The sequence below is a fragment of the Phaenicophaeus curvirostris genome, chromosome 14 (assembly GCF_032191515.1).
Source record: "Phaenicophaeus curvirostris isolate KB17595 chromosome 14, BPBGC_Pcur_1.0, whole genome shotgun sequence".
Taxonomy (NCBI): Eukaryota; Metazoa; Chordata; class Aves; order Cuculiformes; family Cuculidae; genus Phaenicophaeus; species Phaenicophaeus curvirostris.
The window spans coordinates 11,512,179-11,530,706 of record NC_091405.1 but is presented as its reverse complement, the minus strand read 5'-3'; the positions used below and the strand labels follow the sequence as shown (position 1 = coordinate 11,530,706).

Below are 18,528 nucleotides of genomic sequence, written 5' to 3'. Positions count from 1 at the left end.
ATTCCTGGAGAAGTCAAAGCTACCCCAGTCACTCACCAGCTTTGTGCAAGCACAGCAGCAATGTGGAGAAGGCTCTTATCTTGCTGAGGTGCAGGTGGGTGCAGGGATTTGCAGACAAGCAGCAACGATGCTGCTGATACCCCGAGGAGCGATGCGAGGGTGATGTGACTGATGAAGCTGTGCCTGCAGCTCTGCCCAGGCCCCAGATGATCTGGGGTAGGAGAAGAAGAAAATCTGTGCCAGGCTGAGTTAAGCCTCCTCTTGCTGAGCCTGCCAATTGTTGCTTGATCCGTTTACCTCTAGCCCTGCAAGACTGCCAGTCTTTCCCATCGACCCTAATCTCAGCCATGGTCACACCCTGGAATCCTAGTACAGGCTCAGCTTTGCTGCAAGACATCCAGCCCCAGCTTCAGCGTTTGGCCAGAGCTCCCTGGAGCAGCACTGGAACCTCCTGGCCCGATTCCTCTTTCCCAAGAGCCCCCTCCAGCCCCCTCCCCAGCTTTGTTGCTCTTCTCTGGACTCGCTCCAGAGCCTCAACATCCTTCTTGTGGTGAGGGGCCCAGAACTGGACACAGGATTCGAGGAGCGGTCTCACCAGTGCCAAGTACAGAGGGAGAAGAACCTCCCTGGACCTGCTGGCCACGCCGTTTCTGATACAAGCCAAGATGCCCTTGGTCACCACTGGGATGCTGCCTCCATCGCCAGCCTGCAGGAGCAGGGGAGCACCAAGCACCAAGGCAGGAGATGTTCCCAAAAAAGAAAATCTCAGATTAATCTGTCGGTGACTTCAGGTGCCTGTAATTCCTGCCTCCACAAAGCAGTGCAAACACTGCTTTCTGCTCGGGGAGGGATGCTGACCCCTGTGCCAGGCCCTGGCTCTGAAAGCAGGGCACAGGGACTGCTGTGCAAAGTCTTGAAAACACTTGATCACCAGGAAAAAACACTCCTGCAAAGACAGCAAGCTGTGGTGTGCCCAGCAGGCCTAAGTGCCAGCTCCTGGGGAGCAGCAGTGGCTACAGGACAGGTGTGATATTAAATCAAGGCACTGCCCTTGCAGCAGTATCAGCAGTGGAAGCAGCACAGGTCCCACCTTGCAGGAGGCTGCCCAGGTCCCACCTGAGAAGACAGAGCTGCCTGAAAGAGCAAAAACACAGGGACAGTTAAAATGGACTTTTGTAGGCTCATGAAATCCTGCAGCAAGGGGTTCAAAAAAGCAGCATCTGTTGATAGCTAAACCTGCATCTCCTCCAAGAACACTCTGAAGACAATTCATCTCAGAGGCAAACCTGCCTGGAAAGGTCTTCAACTTAGTTATGCAAGTAAATGCCCAGGAACAACCTCAGGAAGGAAGGGGAAGGTTCAGCTCCTCACCTGGGTGATGCTGCCACCACTCCTGGCACATCCAATGGGTCTTTTCCAACCTGGTGATTCCATGATTCTATGATTTGCTGAAGAATTACTTTCTGTCCACTTCGGCTTTCCTTTCGTTTGCATCCCTAGCTTTTACACTTGTGGGGTAAGGCAGGAGGGATTGGCCATGTTATTGTACCTGCACAGAAAACAGCTGCCAAGTAGGTAAGGCTTTCTGGAAAAGCAAACAGACCTTAAGGGACTCTTTATAAGATGATGAGAGGATGTTTCTCCCACCAGCCGCTCCTGGTCTTCCCACAGCCAGATCCTGGGGCTCCAGCACATGCACAGCTTTGCTGTGATTTATGGAAATCAAAGACTAGAGAGTAACAGCCCATGTAAAGTATCAGTGGTGCCAAAGCACTTTGCTTGCCTGCCCTGAGGACACGGAGTTATTTCCTCAAACCACAAAATTCAATTATGGGCACAGCTTAGAACTATCAGCTGCGGTTTAACTTTTCATCTTCCCATGGAAATCATCCAGCCAGGAACAAGAATTTGGGGCAGCTGGGAAAAGTATCGCCCTTCTGCCACCAGGCATTGTCCAGCTGCCTCAGAGGGACTGGTGACCTGGTATCAGCATCAGCAAAAGGGAACAGGGTCCTGCCCCTTCCACGAGATGCAGACACTCCTCCTCCTGAGCAGTTCTCCACTATAATTTAAGGAGCTCTGAATGGAGCAGCCAGCCAAGAAGGGATACTGAGACATGTCCCAGACACAGGATCCTGAGTAGAGTGCTGTCCCCACTCTTGCCTCTTGTCCCATCCCATCTCCTTCCCAAACCTTCAGCCAGAAGCTTTTTTTCAGTGACCTGGAGACAGACACACATCTCACCTGGCCGGGGTGTGGGATGGAGCAAGTCAGGACATCTGCAGGTAGCGGGCTTCTCTCTTGCTATCACAGGATGGAAGGGATGCAAAAAAACCCTCTGGGAAAGCTGCATGGGGTTGAGGTCCTTGGATCACAACGTGCATCAACTTCTGCCTCCTAAACAATCGCTCCTTTCTGGCAGGCAGAGAATCCTGCTCGCTTCTGCCCTGAAGCCCCAGCAGCCAGCGGTGCTCTGGGGAGGGAGCAGCCCCCCTCTAGCAAGGGGCAAAACAACACTGCAGACTCTGCCTGCTTGTGCTTTCAGTCCCTGAGAGCCTGCATCTCAGCTTTTAATATTACCAGGTAGATGAAGCACCATTTCTCCAGTAAAAAAGTTTGAGGCAAAGAAAAAAAACACATGGAAAAAAAAATCAAGTAGAGCCAGACAGAGCACAAAGACAGACAGGTGAGGCGATGCCCAGCACACGGCCTCCACTCTAAAAATCTTAAACATCCACAGAAAGGTATAAATAACTATAAATTTATTAGTAAAGCAAAACAATTTGACAATCACACAGAAGAGCGGGATGTGTTAATACAATATATATACACACATACATGAAGTATCATCTTAGAAACACATGGAGAGCAGTGTTAAAGGCACTGCAAGCCACACAAACCTCATCGTCCTTGTCCGCAACTTCCCACGGCCCTGGGAACTCTGCCAGAGGCATGAGTGCAGGTTAGGAGGAGTCCGAGAACCACACCAGCCATGTAATTCCCTCAGATCCATAGCTCAGAGGCATTCAGAGGCAAGACTATGGTCCAGCCCCTACCTGTGGTCCTGCTCTCCCCACCAAGCACCCCAGGCATGCTGCAAGAGCAGCATCTCCATGTCCAGAATGCACAGTGGCTGCTGCTGGGAGAAGCCACAGAGGAAGCCCGGCAACTGGAGAGAAGCTGGGTTCACCCAGGCCTGGAGGAGACCTACCCTCTCCAGACCTTTCCAACCTGCCATTATTGCATCTCAGCATTTACACCTGCATATGCAGGTATCTTCCTTCAGGTGAACTTGCCACCCAAGGGAGGAAGAGTCAAACTCTGAAAAACAAGGGGTTTTTGCTTATTATTAATAAGCCAGGCTCTGGCTGCAGTCTGGACTTGATGGTAAATACTCGAAGGAAGCATAGAAAGTGCTCTCCTCCCTCCTAACAGTACAAGACCAGGCTTGAACATCCAGCGATGGCCCCAAACCACTGTCAGAGGATGATTTCCCCCTCTCCACTCCAGCATGCGGGCCCCAAGACCAAAGCGTGCGTGCTGTCCCATCCAGAGTGCAGAGATGGAATCTACTCCCTGGAGAGCTGGCCAGGCCATCTGGGCATACCTGCGGTCCCAGGGGTGTCTGTGCCACGGCTAATTCAGCTCAGCCGCTTGCCTGATGCACACAGCCACTCCGCAGGCATTCCAGGGGAACAGAGGGGTCCAACCCCAGCCCAGGGCCACGACTTCCCCCCAGAAACGTCTGACAGCCCTCCACTGACTTCACCCTCAGCTCTGGAGAAGCGGCAAAGGGATCCACCGAAGGAATGACCTCTCCTACCACAGTGGCCATTTCCTACAGCTCTGCTCTGGCTCCTGGTCCTGGCTCGGACTTGCTTGCCAGAGCCAGCTCTACTGCAGACACGATCCAGCCAAGCCAAGCTGCCTGGCCACAGGTATTGCCTGTGCTCAGCGAGATGGATAACCCACAGGCACAAGGACCAGAAGCACCTGCTAGATTCCAGCAAGATTCAGGTCCCAACCACCTGACCTCATCATCAGTGGCTCAGTATCACCTAGACCCAGCCTGGAACAGGCATTCCATTGGGGTGGAGTAGAGAACTCGCAATCAAAATGGAAAAAGGGCTGAAAACCAAACCATTACTTACAACTAAAGAACCAAACAGAGGGCAAAGCAGCCTAGAAGGTCTTCCAAAACTACAAGCAAAAGAGCTGCAGAGGAGAAGGGGCTGCCACACACATAAAATCATCCCGCAGGTAAGCAGGAGTGAAGATGGTATAAAAGCCCAGGTAACAGACTGCTTTCTTCCTGGACCTGGGCAGCCAGAGGAACAGCAGCCTAGAGAACAGGATTTATCTCCTGGACAACACCCACACCAACTTCAGCCAGCCTAACCCTCCCTGCAGCCTCCCCAGCCACATCCCATGCTCAAGCTGCAGCCAGACAGAACAACCCTTTGGGAGGGACCATCCCCAGCCAGTCTGGTAAGTGAGTCTTGAAGACACGCACAAGGACTTGCCACAGAGCCGACACAACACAAGCTCCAGCACAGTGACCCTCTTAGGCGCCGCAGGGCAACGAGTGACATGAGAGGCCAAGGAGAGGCAGCATGAAGAAGCCAGAAAGTCTCTTGAAATAAGTGTCAGAAGCAAAGTGCAGCACAGGTACAGAGTAGAAACACATTTTACTTCCAAGAGGCTTTGGCCACAACTGGTCTTTGGTTTGAAAAGGAAACACCAGGAGTTAGCAGAGAGCCCTTCACAGTGTGATGCTCAGGGGCCATCAGCCCCCCAGGCCAAGCCCTGCCTCCTCACCCAGCAGCACCTCCTGCTATTTCCATCACCTCTCACCTCATGGGATGAAACATGACCCAAAGGCGCAGCAACGGAGATCGACCTGCTCTCCTAGACTGCCTGTACGCAACAAAGCCACTTCCTAGACAATCTCCCTATAAAAATATACTCAAGACTCCCGTCACCCGCCCAGCTGCCTGCTCTGCACAGGTCCTCCACGCACCAGCACTCAGGTCTGACAGCAGGAGCCAAGATGATAAGACCTACGGCCAGTCCTACTTAATGATGCTCTAACGCTGCACCAAGATGTTTTTGAACCTGGAGGCACCTACTCACAGGCATCGGCTGGCAACCTGGGCTTGTCCTCACTGAGGTCCCCGCAGCATCCCCTGTCCCCCTGCCCCAGCATGGGGCCCCAAGCGTACTGCCCTCAGGATTGTCTTTCTGCCCAGGGTGTTGCTTGGCTGTTTCCACATCCTAAGCAAAGCTGGGGCTTCTTGCTGGGATGCTCGGGGCTTTCCCAGCTGTTCAGCCTGAGGGAAATGCCCCCCAACAGTCCCCGTGCCCAGCTGGTACGAAGGGGACAGTATGTGGCAGCTCTGTGGCCAGTGTGTGGTGTGAAGCTGAGTCGGGGCCCACCACCTCCCGCTCTGCCCCAAGCACCCGAGGCTGTCCAGCCCCTCAGGCCCCCAGGGAAGGCAGAGAGCAGGGCACAGCCATCCAGGGACCATGCTAACCATTTGCTAAACCCCTTCTGTAGCGCCAGCAGCTGCTCCAGAAAGAAATACAGCCAAAAAAAAATCCCCTGGAGGCTCCAGCACCCTCTATTTCACATCCTCCTCTTACTAAAGATGAGCCTCTCTGCAAGCTCCTAGATGCGGGCACTGATCCTGGCTGCCTGTGTCACACTGCTGAACCCCTGGTGCTGTGGGACCTAGAGCAGCTGCGCTGAACTGCTTCAGAAAAGAGCGTGTGGCCTAAGGCTAACCTGGCCGGCCAAAGTCCCCTGCTTGCAGCCTCTGTAACCACCAAGCCCTTCTGTAAAGATAGGATTAGCCTTCCTTGGTTTTACTCCTCATTTTTACTCCTACAGCAAAGCAAGCATACACTGAACTTTACACATTAAACAGCAAAAAAACCCAGCTACCCAGAACCAAAGAGCTCTTTAAAAATCCAAGTTATCACATCTTTTTTTAAAAAAAAGATCCAGTATGACATCAAGTTAAACTACAGAGTATTTTTTAATGAATATTAACAAACTGCTTTAAAAAAAAAAAGGAAAAAGGAAAGAAAAAGGAAAAAGAAACATGGACAGAAAACTTGGTAGGAAGTTCTACATCTTTGAGGCAGCATGAAGTAAGATAACCAACAGTTCCTCCTCCTTGGGCAGCAGAGAGCAATGTCTGCTTTAACCTCCTTAAAGCTGTGCATGAAGAAGATTCAGCCCCAGGGTCAGATCTGTCACTGAACTCTCCCAGCCTGTAAAAATCCACCCAGTTCCCCTTCATCATGCTGGAAATGCAAATGAAAACCTTCCTCCACGTTTTTAGATGAGCAGCCCCTATCAGCACAGCAAGCAGAGCCCAACCCTCTGCTAATCTGTCCGTACGTGCCACAGACTTTTATTAAACTTTTCCTAATCACCCATGCAGCACATGGGCAACTTAGTGGCTGCTGTTCACTAATTCGAGCTCGTCACCACACTCCTACCTCGTCCAGGGGCCAGATCACAGAAGGGCTGAGGCTGGCAGGGACTTCTGGAGATGGAGTTGAAGCCCCTGCTTGAACAAGGGCAGCTATAGCCGGCTGTCCCAGGACCGCGTCCACTCAGGGCTTGAATATCTCCATAGATGGATATGTAACATTTTAATATCTCCAAAGACAGATAGGGAAAGGCTGCTGAGCAACCTAGTTGAAGCCCACCTTCAACCTCCAAGGCATCTAACTGGCATGTAATGGGTCTCTTGGTCATGAAAAGCCAGCAAAATCCTGCAGAGGAAAACACCTGAGGCTACATTGACCTTGCTAGGGGAAATTTATTTTTAAGTGATGTTTACAAGAACTGTGCAAATCCTGAAAAATACAGAAGAGGTAAAGAAAGAGTAAAGGGGCAAAACAGGACTCCCGCAAGAGGGGAAAAAAAAAAAATTCTCCTCCTTTAGCCACTGCTAACCTTCACCTCCCCACAAAGCCGAGCCTGCAGGCCAGAAAGGATTCTCCTGGGTTGCTCCGACTCCCCTCAGCAAATCAGACACCAAGCCCCTGGGACACGGCGCGGGTTACCATTGGGGATGGTAACATCTCTGTAGCTGTAGGTCATTAGTAGTGTTCACCTCACTCTTTAGTGTTCAAACTGCTGGGGTGGCCCTTTGCCTGATCCCCCAGAGGGACGCTAACGGCCCAAGCGGTGCAAAGACGGAAAGGACCTGGGAGCTGGAGGTAAGGCTGGGCAGGAGAGCTAGGTCCCTCAGGAAGCAGCTCTTAAACACCAGGCTCTCACCAGGAGCAGGGCACGGAGGCTCTCCTCGCCACACATTCTGGTAGTGGTGCAGCACATGCTGCTGGCAGGGACTAGCGGTGGGCAGGCTCGCTCAGAACCCTTGCAGAGCGTAACAGCTAGTGACTGCAAAAGCAGCAATGCCAAAAGTGCTTTTTGGAGCTGTGCAGCCCCATGGCTTTTCCCTTTCTACACTCTAGAAAGAGGGAGAGAAGGGGAGGTTGGGGCAGCCAATCAACACTAATGATCTGAAATGGTCCTCTCAACTGAGCTTGGACCAAGGAAGTTGGGAGATCCCAGCAGGGGAAACCTGCTACTTCCCAGCCAAGCAGCACACTCTGGGAGAGCGGAGGGCTGGTTCTGCCTTGCTCCCAAGCCCTCTCTAGGAGGAGTTATCCAGCCGTCCCCACTGATCCCAGCAGGCTGGGCAGAGAAAAGAGCCTACACACGAAGGACTGGAGCCTGCAGTGGGCAGCTGAGCTCCCAGCACTGGAACTGCAGCTACAGCATGAGCTACAGTCCAGGGGATGCCAGGCAACTACAAGCATTGTTTCCTCTCTCCACCACTCTCCTTTCCTCTCTACCCCTTTGAGCTTTTCGCATCGTCCATCACCCCTGTGATACAGGTGGCGTATCAACCACAGAGGCCAGAGGAAAGTTTACCTGCCTGCCCATCCTACCTCCCTTTTCCCCCCAAACTCCCTGGAGGCCGTCTACAACTGAGGAGAGGGAAGGGGAGGCCGAGGCTCAGGAGCATCACATGCAAGCTGAAAGCCGCCATGGGGTGGGAAGCTCATGGCAAGCAGGCAGCCACCTGGTAGGCGCCCTCGGCCGTGTGCTGGACGCTGTGCTCCTGCAGCAGGCCCAAGTCCAGGAACCGTTCCCCGCACCACATGCACTTGTACTGCTGCTCCCGGGCATGCACGCTGTGGTGCTTGTTGAGGTGCTCGCGCTGCTTGAAGGCCTTCTCACAGGAGGGGCACTTGTAGGGCTTCTCGCCCGTGTGCACGCGCCGGTGGCGCTGCAGGTCCGAGGCATACTTGAACCGCTTTTCACAGTCAGGGCACTTGAGGGGCTTCTCGCGGGCCGGGTCACAGCGGTGCTGCACGAACTCGGAGGAGGAGAAGAAACGTCTCTCACAGAGCGTGCACTTGAGCGGCTTCTCGGCGCAGTGGGCCAGCTGGTGCTTCTGCAGAGCTGAGGCCCGCTTGTAGGACTTGTTGCACACCGCACACTTGAAGGGCCGCTCCGCGTTCTGCACGCATTTGTGCCGCAGCAGCTCGGAGGACTGGTTGAAGCCCTTCTGGCACACGTTGCACTTGAAGAGGTTTTCTATGCCGTGCACGTGCTGGTGGTAGACCAAGTGCGAGGGCTGCACGAAGCCTTTCTCACACAGGTTGCACTTAAAGGGCTCCTCGGCCTTATGCGTGCGGCGATGGCGCATGAGCGCGTACTGTTGCTTGAAGCTCATCTGGCAGAGGTCACACTTGAAGGGCCGCTCCTCGCTGTGCGTGCGCTCGTGCTGCCGCAGGTCCGAGGGGCGCTTGAAGGCCTTCTGGCACTCACCGCAGCGGAAGGGCCGTTCCCCGCTGGGCGTGCAGGGGTGCTGCAGCAGCTCTGACGACTCCTTGAAGTGCAGCTCACAGACATTGCATTTAAAAAGATGCTCTCCCGAGTGCGCGTACATGTGGCGTACCAGGTGGGAGCGGTGCTTGAAGGTCTTCTCGCACACCGTGCACTTGTAGGGCCGCTCCGAGCTGTGTGTCCGTTTGTGGTGCACCAGGTGGGATGACTGGCTGAAGCTCTTGTCGCACAGCGTGCACTTGTACGGTTTCTCACCTGTGTGGATGCGCTCGTGCCGGGACAGCTCCGAGAGGTGCTTGAACGTTTTCTGACATATGGAACAGCTGTAGGGCTTCTCCGAGGGGTCGAGAGGCTGCGAATGCTCTGCCTCAGGAGGCTTGTAGGTCTTCTCACAGATAGAGCACTTCATGGCGTTGCCATTGTGGACGTTGTGGTGCTGCGCCAGCGAGGTCAGGAGAGAGAAGCCCATCTTGCAGACACCGCACACAAAGGGCTTCTGCTCCACTTGGATGCACTGGTGTTCGAGGAGGTCGGTGGCCTGGTGGAAGATCTTCAGGCACTGGGTACACTGGAAAGAGCGGTCATGGCCTGGCAAGCACTGGTGCTCATGGGGGTTGGGGAGGTGAGCGAGGTCGTGGCCACACACACCACATTTGTGAGACAGCTCCCCAGCCTGGAGGGAGGCATGCTGGTGGTGCTGCAGACTGGGGTCCGTCTGGAGCAGGATACCGTAGACGGCACAGCCCAAGGGGTTGTCAGCAGTGCTGGGTGGGATGGAGTGTTCTGGGAGGGTGGCTGCCCCAGTGTGGTGCTGCTGTGGTGGCGGCGGCTGCTGCGGTTGCTGCTGTTGTTGCTGCCAGCTTTCTGACATGCTTGTGAAAAAAAAATGGGATTTTACCAGTGACAGCTTCAGCTTCTTGGCTGAAAGGGTTCAAGTTAAAACAAAAATCCAAAGTAACCAAGATCCTTATTCCCCGTAGTTTATCCGCTGAAGTGGAGGACAGAAAATCCAGCCCACAGTTAGGATCCTGGGAGGCAAAGGGGAGACTGAGACTCCACAGTTTCCTCTTTATATCAGCACAAGTTCTTCGTGGACTGGTTTGGTGTTTTCTTTTTTGGACAAAAGAAGAGGAGGCAGCAGCAAGTGCCTTGAAGACAAGAGGGGGGCCTTCGTGTCAGCTGTGTTGTGTTCACATTTGGAAAGGGCAGGGGAGGCAGCCCAGGGAGCAGCACTCTCTGCAAGGAAGAAGACAGCTCTATGTCAGGTCTCGGAGGAAACAGAGGCAACTCTCTAGTCAATCTGATCCCACAGCTCACTTTAAAAACCCTCCCGTGTCCCCGCAAGGCTACCAGGAAGCCTGCTCAGGGGAAGGTTTGCCCTCAGTGTTACCCTGCCTGCAGGCAAACCACAGAACCCGCAGGTATTTTGCACAGCACTCTTTGGAGATAAAAGAATCATTAAAGTAATGGCTCGGCTAAGCCTCCTACCAAACCATGGCCTAAAAGTACACAAACACCAACGACCTACAGAGGTGCTGCCTGCCCTTACTACAGGGCATCGCAGGGGTTCTGGGCACTGAAAAATTCCAGTCTTTCTAAAGGTGTCCAGTAAAACCTGGTATCAACTTTGAGAAGATCAAAAGCCACCAGTGAGCAGCAGACAACACGAATACCAACACACTTCAAGAGAGAGGAAGAGCCCAGGGCTTGGAGAGAGGGAGCAGCAAGCGCTGTTGGGCCACAAGCCCCTAACCCTGCACACCCATCTCTGCACCAAACCACTCGCCCTCACTCAGAGTAAGTTAAACCTTGGCCTTCCAGGAAGGCATTGGTTGTAGTTAAAACTAAGCCATAAGGAGCATCTGAGAAACCCACCTCCCAGCAACCCACCTCCCCCATGCTCAGCTGAGGCCAGACTGTGCTTCTGCTCACAGGGACACTGCTGAGCCGCTCTTGTGCCCGTGAGGACACAGCGGTACTTTGTCCGCCAGCAGTAAAACGCCCAAAGGCCCCAGATGCAGCCCTGCGGGTGCACAGGATCCCCTTCTCCCACATAGCTCACCTCGGCTGTGACACAAAGGGAGGGCTTGCAATCGAGATACCTGGCACCTGAGTGGGACGGGACACAGAACTTCAGCATGGGCCACCTGCCCTGTCCCTGTGTACACCTTCCCCATAGATACCTTCCAACGGACATCTCCTCATGGGTAACTTTCCAACGGACATCTCCCCATGGGTAACCTTCCAACGGACATCTCCCCATGGACATTCTCCCCACAGATACCTCCCCATAGACACCTTCCCACAGACATCTCCCCATGGACATTCTCCCCGTGGACAACCTTCCCACAGACATCTCCCTATGGACATTCTCCCCATGGACACCTTCCCAAGGACAACCTTCCCACAGACATCTCCCTATGGACATTCTCCCCGTGGACAACCTTCCCACAGACATCTCCCCATGGACACCCTCCCCACAGACATCTCCCCATGGACACCCTCCCCACGGACATCTCCCCATGGACAACCTTCCAACAGACATCTCCCCATGGACACCCTCCCCACGGACATCTCCCCATGGACAACCTTCCCACAGACATCTCCCTATGGACATTCTCCCCACGGACATCTCCCCATGGACAACCTTCCCACAGACATCTCCCTATGGACATTCTCCCCATGGACACCTTCCCAAGGACATCTCCCCACGGACACTCTCCCCACGGACACCTTCCCATGGACATCTCTCCATGGACAACCTTCCAACAGACACCTTCCCACGGACATCTCCCCATGGACACCTTCCCATAGACATCTCCCCAAGGATATCTCCCCATGGACACCTTCCCATGGACACCTCCCCAAGGACATCTCCCCATGGACACTCTCCCCACGAATACCTTCCCGTGGACACTCTCCCCATGGACAACCTTCCCATAGACATCTCCCCAACAATATCTCCCCACGGACACCTTCCCATGGACAACCTTCCAACAGACACCTTCCCATGGACATCTCCCCACGGACACTCTCCCCACGGACACTCTCCCCACGGACACCTTCCCACAGACACCTCCTCACGGACACCCTCCCCCCGGCTGCCTCCCCCCGGCCCGCTCCCGGCGGCGGGTCCCCGCGGGCCCTGCTCCAGCCCGGCCGAGGGGCGCCGGGGCCGCCAGCCGATACCGACCTTGTTCCCCGCGCGCCCCGGCGGCGCCGCCCGCCCTCAGCGCATCCCCGGGGGCGGCGGCCTCGCTCGGGGCGCGGGCGGGCAAGTCTCCTCAAAGTGCGGAGCCGGCCCGCCCGGGGCTCCCGCCGCGGCCCATCGCGCCGCCCGCCGCCTCCCCGCCCTCCCGGGCCCCACACAAAGGGCGGCGGCGGCCCCCGAGCGGCGGGAACGGGAGGAGGAGGAGGAGGAGAGGCCGGTGGCGGGCGAGGCCGCGGGAGGAGCGGAGCGGCGCGGAGCGGCGGCGGCGGAGGAGGCGGTGGAGGAGGCGGGGCGGGGCGCGCGGCCGCCCCCTGCCGGGCGGCGCCGGGAGCGCAGCGGCCAGAGCGGGTACTGCACCCCCGGCACCCGCAGCGCGGGGAGGGGCGGCTGCCACCTGCCGGCTAGAGCTGGGTACTGCACCCCGCGGAGCAGCAATGCGAGGGAGGCGCTGCTACCTGCCGGCTAGAGCTGGTACTGCACCCCGCGGAGCGGCTATGCGGGGGAGGCGCTGCCACCTGCCGGCTAGAGCGGGTACTGCACCCCCGCGGAACGGCAATGCGGGGGAGGCGCTGCCACCTGCCGGCCAGAGCGGGTACTGCACCCCGCGGGGCGGCTACTCGGAGGAAGAGGGGGGGCGGGGCGGGCGGGCGCCCCCTGCCGGGCGGCGCGGGAACGGCGGCGGCGCCATGAGCGCGGCTCTGGTCGGGTACAGCAGCTCCGAGGAGGAGCAGGAGGAGGAGGGAGGCGCGGGCCGGGTCGCGCAGGGCTCCCCGCGGTGTCCCAGGTGGGTGCGGGGCGAGCGTGGCCGGGGAGCGGCCTTCGTCATCCGTCCGAGGGGAGGAGGAGGAGCGGGTTTGCCCGGGAGCGGTGATGGGGCCCGGGGCTGGGTGCTGGGTCCAGAGGAGGCGGCAGGGATGGTCCGGGGGCTGCGGCTCCTCTAGTCCGGGGACGGGCTGAGGGAGCGGGGGGGGTTCGGCCTGGGCAGGAGAAGGCGCCGAGGAGACCTTAAAGCGACCTTCCAGTGCCTGAAGGGGATACGAGAAAGCTGAGGAGGGACTGTTCATAAAGGCTTGTGGTGATAGGGCGAGGGGCAATGGGAATAAAGTGGAGAGGGGCAGAGTTAGACTGGACATAAGGAGGAATTTCTTCACCGTGAGGCCCTGGCCCAGGTTGCCCAGGGGAGCTGTGGCTGCCCCATCCCTGGAGGGGTTCGAGGCCAGGTTGGGTGGGACATTGGGCAGCCTGGTCCAGCAGGAGGTGTCCCTGCCCAGGGCAGGGGGGTTGGAACTAGATGATCTTTAAGGTCCCTTCCAACCCAAACTATTCTATGATTAGGGAAATGTTCTTCGCTCATACGGTGGTGAAGCGCTGGAGCAGCTCCCAGGGGAGCAGTCAAGGCACCAAGCCTGACAGTATTGCAGAAGGGTTTGGCCAACACTCTCAGACAAGGTGTGGATGTTGGGGTTGTCGCATGCGGGGACGGGAGTTGGACTCGATGATCCCCGTGGGTCCATTCCAGCTCGGGGCATTCTGTGATTTTACTGCTCCTTATCCTCCTTCCTGGTCCCTGCAGTGCCAGCCGCCCGCGCCTGCCCGTGCCCGACGGCCTCCCAGGAGACCCTGACCCTGACGAGGTGGCCAGCGAGGACAGTTCCCAGCACGGTGGCCGCATTCGCATCTTCGCCCACGAGCGCGGCAACTGGGCCACCCATGTGTACCTGCCCTGTAGGTAACGGGGCCGGGGCTGAGGGGTGGGACAGAGCCCGGGGAACCCAGCAGGAACAGGGACCCTGCAGGGATGGCAGCCCCCAGGGCAATACTGAAAATGCTGGTGAATGAACTCTCTAAGGCTCGTTTTGGAGTGTTAGAAAGCCAGCACTTTTTATCAGCCTGGGCAACAGAAGGAGTGATGTCCAGCAATTGTGTTCAGCTAGACAAGAGCTGGGGCAGAATAGATTTCCCACTTACATGCATATGGATAATTTTTCCCAGAAATCTTTATGCATATTCTATTCCTTTCCAAGGTCTAATTTTAATGTTATTATGAACTTCACAACAGTCAGACCCTTTGCTAATTTGGAGCTTTGGAGCCAGCTCGGCCTGACTTTGCATTTGAGATGGGGAGAGACTGCAAACAGAGGTGATCACAGACGACACATCTGTTCAGCACAGATCACACTGAACACAAGGCGTTATCATCTCCAAAGAATGAACCGTGTCTAGAAAAATGCTGTCTGAAAGAAAGCACGCTGCCAGAGGGGCATTCTGTCTAACTCTCAAAAAATACAATTACTCAGATGAAACTTTAGCTTAAATCAAAAACATTCCACTTTTTGTGATAGCAACTACTTCTTGTATCAGGAGGACCCTGCAGGGACAAGAGCCCCGGGGTACCCTGCAGGGATGGGATCCCCCGGGGGACCCCGCAGGGACAGAGCTCCAAGGGACCTGGTGGAAACAGGAACCCCCGAGGACCCTGCAGGAACGAGAGCCCCCAGAGATACCAGTGGGAACCTTCTCTGACCATCCTGCCCCGCAGACACAGTTGAGGAGGAATTCCTGGAGCTGTTGGAGCTGCTCGTGTCCCATGCCCGCACCTACGTCTCCTCACTGGCTGCCGCTGATGAGTTCCACCTCAGCCTCTCGCAGTGCGTGGTGCTGCGCTACCACTGGATAGAGCCCTTCGTCCGCTCCCTCAGGGAGCGCCTGGCCTCCTTCCACAGGTAGGACCAGCAGAACCCCAGGAGAGTGCTCCCACACCCTCCTCTCTCCCTCGGGGTCTGCTTCGCACCACCATCCACACCCTGAGCCATCTCTGGCAGCGGAAAGCCCTGGGGAATTTTCCTCTCTGCCGCAGGGTCCAGCACCAGGCACCATGGGGCCCAGGTTTCGAGGACAAGGCCAGAGCTGTGCCACCCTGTGAACTCTAGGTGGTCTCATTGCTTGCATCTGGGTCAAGCAACTACTGAGCATCAGCTGCTTCAGGGCCTCTGTCACTGTCTGGGCTTCTGAGGACTGGAAGACAGAGGGAAAACAGATTAGTTTGGACCCACAAATGTTTTAGTTGCACCGACTCAGTCCAATTGCAGCATGCATTTGCCTTTATATTTCCACCACTCAGTGGAAATCCTGTCCTCTCCCCATCTTTGTTTTTATTTCTTCTTTTTTTCCCCACTAGTTGAAATAAGATCTTTCTTATTTCAGGTTCTTCTGTGTGGCTGACCAAGTGAAGGTTTACACTAACCAGAACAAAACTAGGTGAGCATTCAGCCTGCCTGTCCCACAGTGGCTGGGCTGAGCTGTGTGACGGGGCAGTAAGCGAGCACCGCGTCCCCAAAGATTTCACACCTTTCCTTAGCCAGCTGCCCAATTTTTTACCTTCAGTACTGATTCTCCGCAAGCCATTGATCTCATGAGTGGCGGGTGAATATCAGGCTGCAGGATTTCAGCCTTCTGAAGGGAGGTCTGTTCACAACGTGACCTGAGGCAGGCGTTTGCACTGGGGTTAGGTTCATGCTACGGTTTCGCGGCGGCTAAAGGAGGCAGCTACTCTCACTGCCATCTCCCATCTGGTTTGTTCTGTGGTTTCACAGACTCTTGTGCCGGTGTGAGCAGCCTGGGGTAAGCAGAGCTGTGGGCCATGTCTTTTGGCAGCAGTGCCAGTTGTAAAATCGCAGTGCAGGTTTTTCAGGAGCTGGAGAGAAATAGTTCAGACAGTGCTAATTCTCCTGGATGTCAGCTCAGAAGCCTGATTCCAATTGAACACAGTTCAGTTGTCAAAGCAAAGATGATTAAAATTCAGAAAAGTTGCTGAATCTAGCGGGAATGGCAGCCCACTATTGTCATGGGCGGGACAAAGCAGATCCTGAGTGAAACTTGGTTTTCCCCTCCCCTTCTGGAGTCTAGAAAGCATCCTCCAGATAGTCCTTAAGGAGGTAGCTTTTTGTCACAGATTTCCAGCTTAGTACTTCCCATTCCCTGCTTCCTCTCACACTGTAAAACCCCTCTGGCAAGTTGTGCTGTTTGAATGCAGCTCCCGTCTGGGCACACTGCTCTGCTGAAATACCCATGGAGGACATGCTTTGTCTGGAAAAGGAGTTTTCATGTCCCAAAATGGTGCTGAGTTGATTTAGTAAATCTATGTGGTGTATCATCCAGTCCTGCTCTTCCCTGCTACCACATCTTTATTTCTGTTTTTCTTCAGAATACAGTCAGTGTCCTTGAATGCTTAAACCTGGCATTCCTCAAATTATCTTTTGTTAAGGGGTAGGGAATTCGACCAGTAGGAATGCAGGGCTAAGTATGCTGATAGCTGTGCTTTCTGCAGCATGAAAGAGTGCACACTGTCTCTCCTTGTCTTTCTCCAGGACCTTTATTGGCTTGGAGGTCTCAGCTGGGCATTTCCAGCTGCTGGAGCTGGTCTCAGAGGTGGACAGAGTTCTGGAGGAATTTGACCTTCCCACGTTCTACAAGGTGAGGTGTCTCCCACTTACTTCCCTGCCAGTCTGGACATGCTGGCTGGTTCCCTGTAAGAGGTCCTTGAAATGTTCACTTCAGATAAACAGGAGCAGGGAGATTAGACACTGAAATGGTCTTCTCAGGGCTGGTCAGTGATGTTCTGTGTCCAAAAAGTCTGGAGGGAAAAGCCCAGGACACATCTTGCCTCCAGCCCTGTCCGTATCAGCTCTGCAGCTGTTGAAATGGCAGAGGGGGCTCCCGGCTTCAGGATCCTCCTACGTCTGCAATCCCAGGCAGGGCAGCATCCCACCAGATCTTTCACTGCAGTTCCTTGCGTTGAGCAAAGCCTTCTTTAGTCTCACAATCTGATCTCTGTTTTGTCTTCAGGACCCATCATTCCATATCAGCTTGGCCTGGTGCGTCGGGGACATGTCTGGCAAGCTGGAAGGGCAGTGTCTGCGGGAGCTCCAGGTACATCCCCACGCAGTGTGGGGAGCAAGGGAGGGGCAGAGCCGGTGTCCAGCCTTTTTGCTCTGCTGAGGATGGAGCGTGGGAAATTCTCTTCACTGAGCAAGACAAACTTCACTGGACTGAAGAGAAAAAGAAGCTTTGGGGGTGGGGAGGAGCGTGAGTTAAATCGCCCTCCAGAGGGAAGTCCTAGGCTTCCAGGTGCAAACAGCCTCATCTCTGACTTAGTTCAGACCATACCTGGCAGGTCCACACTCCTTGTACTGACTCCTGCATCTGTTTTCCAGGACATCGTGGACGGGTTTGAGGACTCGGCGCTCCTGCTGCGTATTCAATGGGAGCAAATTCGCTGCAAGTCAGGGAACAAGTACTTCTCCTTCCCCTTGAGGTAGGAGCCAGTGGGACTGTGCGTCTCAGAGCCTTGAAAACCCTGATGTTCAACCAAGGACTGTTCTCCAAGCACAGCTCCAAGTGCTGCAGGCTGTCACGCACCTCCCACGTTCTTCTTGTCTGCTCAGCATCTTTGAGGTCTTTGTGGCCTCAAGTCAGACTACTTACAAGTTTGAGTTGCTGGCTGAAGAAGTGTGTGTTTGTAGCAGCTTTCGTCCTCACTGCTGTATGTGCTGCCGTCAGCACTGGTGGTTCCAGCCATCCCACGGTTGCTGATTTTGCTGATTTTTTAAAACAAAGAAAAAAAAATCTCTGTGAAATCCATAGATGCCTTATGGGAAGTAGGAAGAAGGTAGCGTGGGAAGCTGTTACTAGAGGGAGAGTGTCTCACACAGTAGGAAGTAGTGCTGTCAGATAGTCAGGAGGCTTTGAGTAGCAAGAGATGAGGATGTGAAGCTGGACTCTTACCAGAACATCTGCCTACTGTAAGCTCAGATGAGTTCCTGGGTCATGTTCTGTGTCCCCCTCACACTGCTGCTGCCTCTACAGAGGAATTTCCATATCTGATCCTTTTGCCAAACAGCAAAAGATGAATTCTGGAGAGGAGAAGTTGGAAGTCCCTTGTGTTTCAGTGCTCCAGGCTGAATCTGAAAGAAGAACTTTGGTTAAAGGTTGTGCGTGCCATAAACCCAGGACTTTTTTGGCGAGCTGCTTCTCCTGAGAAGCTCAGTGCCATGTGTGAATGAGCACAAAGGAGGGCAGCGTCAGCTTTGCCTGAGCTGGAAGGTCAGTGCCCATGCAAAAGGCAAAGGGTGGCAGCTCCTGCCCAGGCTCCACACTTTTTCCCTGAGGGAACAGCACCTGCAGTGCCGTGGTGACCCTGAGGACAGTAGGCTGGACTCTGTTCCTTGGCAGAAGCTCCTTTTTGATCCTTTTGTTCCTGTGAGGAGGTTGGCTGCAGCCTCTCCGCTATTCAGAGGAGGATGCCGATGTGCTGCCCTGAATCTTTCATTCCATGTCTGTCTGATGAAAGACTCCAGGACTTCTGAGCAGTAAAAATCTGTCTCCTCGTGTCATAAAATTGTTTCTGTGGTGTATTTTAGCCGTTCCCTTTCAGCTGTGC

At 55.0% G+C, this 18,528-nt stretch overlaps 2 protein-coding genes across 2 annotated transcripts; one reads left to right on the top strand and one right to left on the bottom strand.

The window, feature by feature from the left end:
* Positions 1-6,813: 6,813 nt before the first annotated feature.
* On the bottom strand, positions 6,814-10,446 carry ZNF319 (zinc finger protein 319). Its single transcript, XM_069868454.1, has 2 exons — positions 7,069-10,446; positions 6,814-7,013 (listed from the first exon to the last, which is right to left on the bottom strand). The coding sequence occupies exon 1, from the start codon at positions 9,747-9,749 to the stop codon at positions 8,088-8,090; it is 1,662 nt and encodes a 553-aa protein (XP_069724555.1). The 5' UTR covers positions 9,750-10,446; the 3' UTR covers positions 6,814-7,013; positions 7,069-8,087.
* Positions 10,447-12,767: 2,321 nt separating this feature from the next.
* Positions 12,768-17,700, top strand: USB1 (U6 snRNA biogenesis phosphodiesterase 1). The gene is made up of 7 exons (XM_069868528.1): positions 12,768-12,873; positions 13,663-13,814; positions 14,629-14,812; positions 15,294-15,347; positions 16,457-16,562; positions 16,935-17,018; positions 17,303-17,700. The coding sequence occupies exons 1-7, from the start codon at positions 12,776-12,778 to the stop codon at positions 17,405-17,407; spliced, it is 783 nt and encodes a 260-aa protein (XP_069724629.1). The 5' UTR covers positions 12,768-12,775; the 3' UTR covers positions 17,408-17,700.
* The last annotated feature ends 828 nt before the right edge of the window (positions 17,701-18,528 follow it).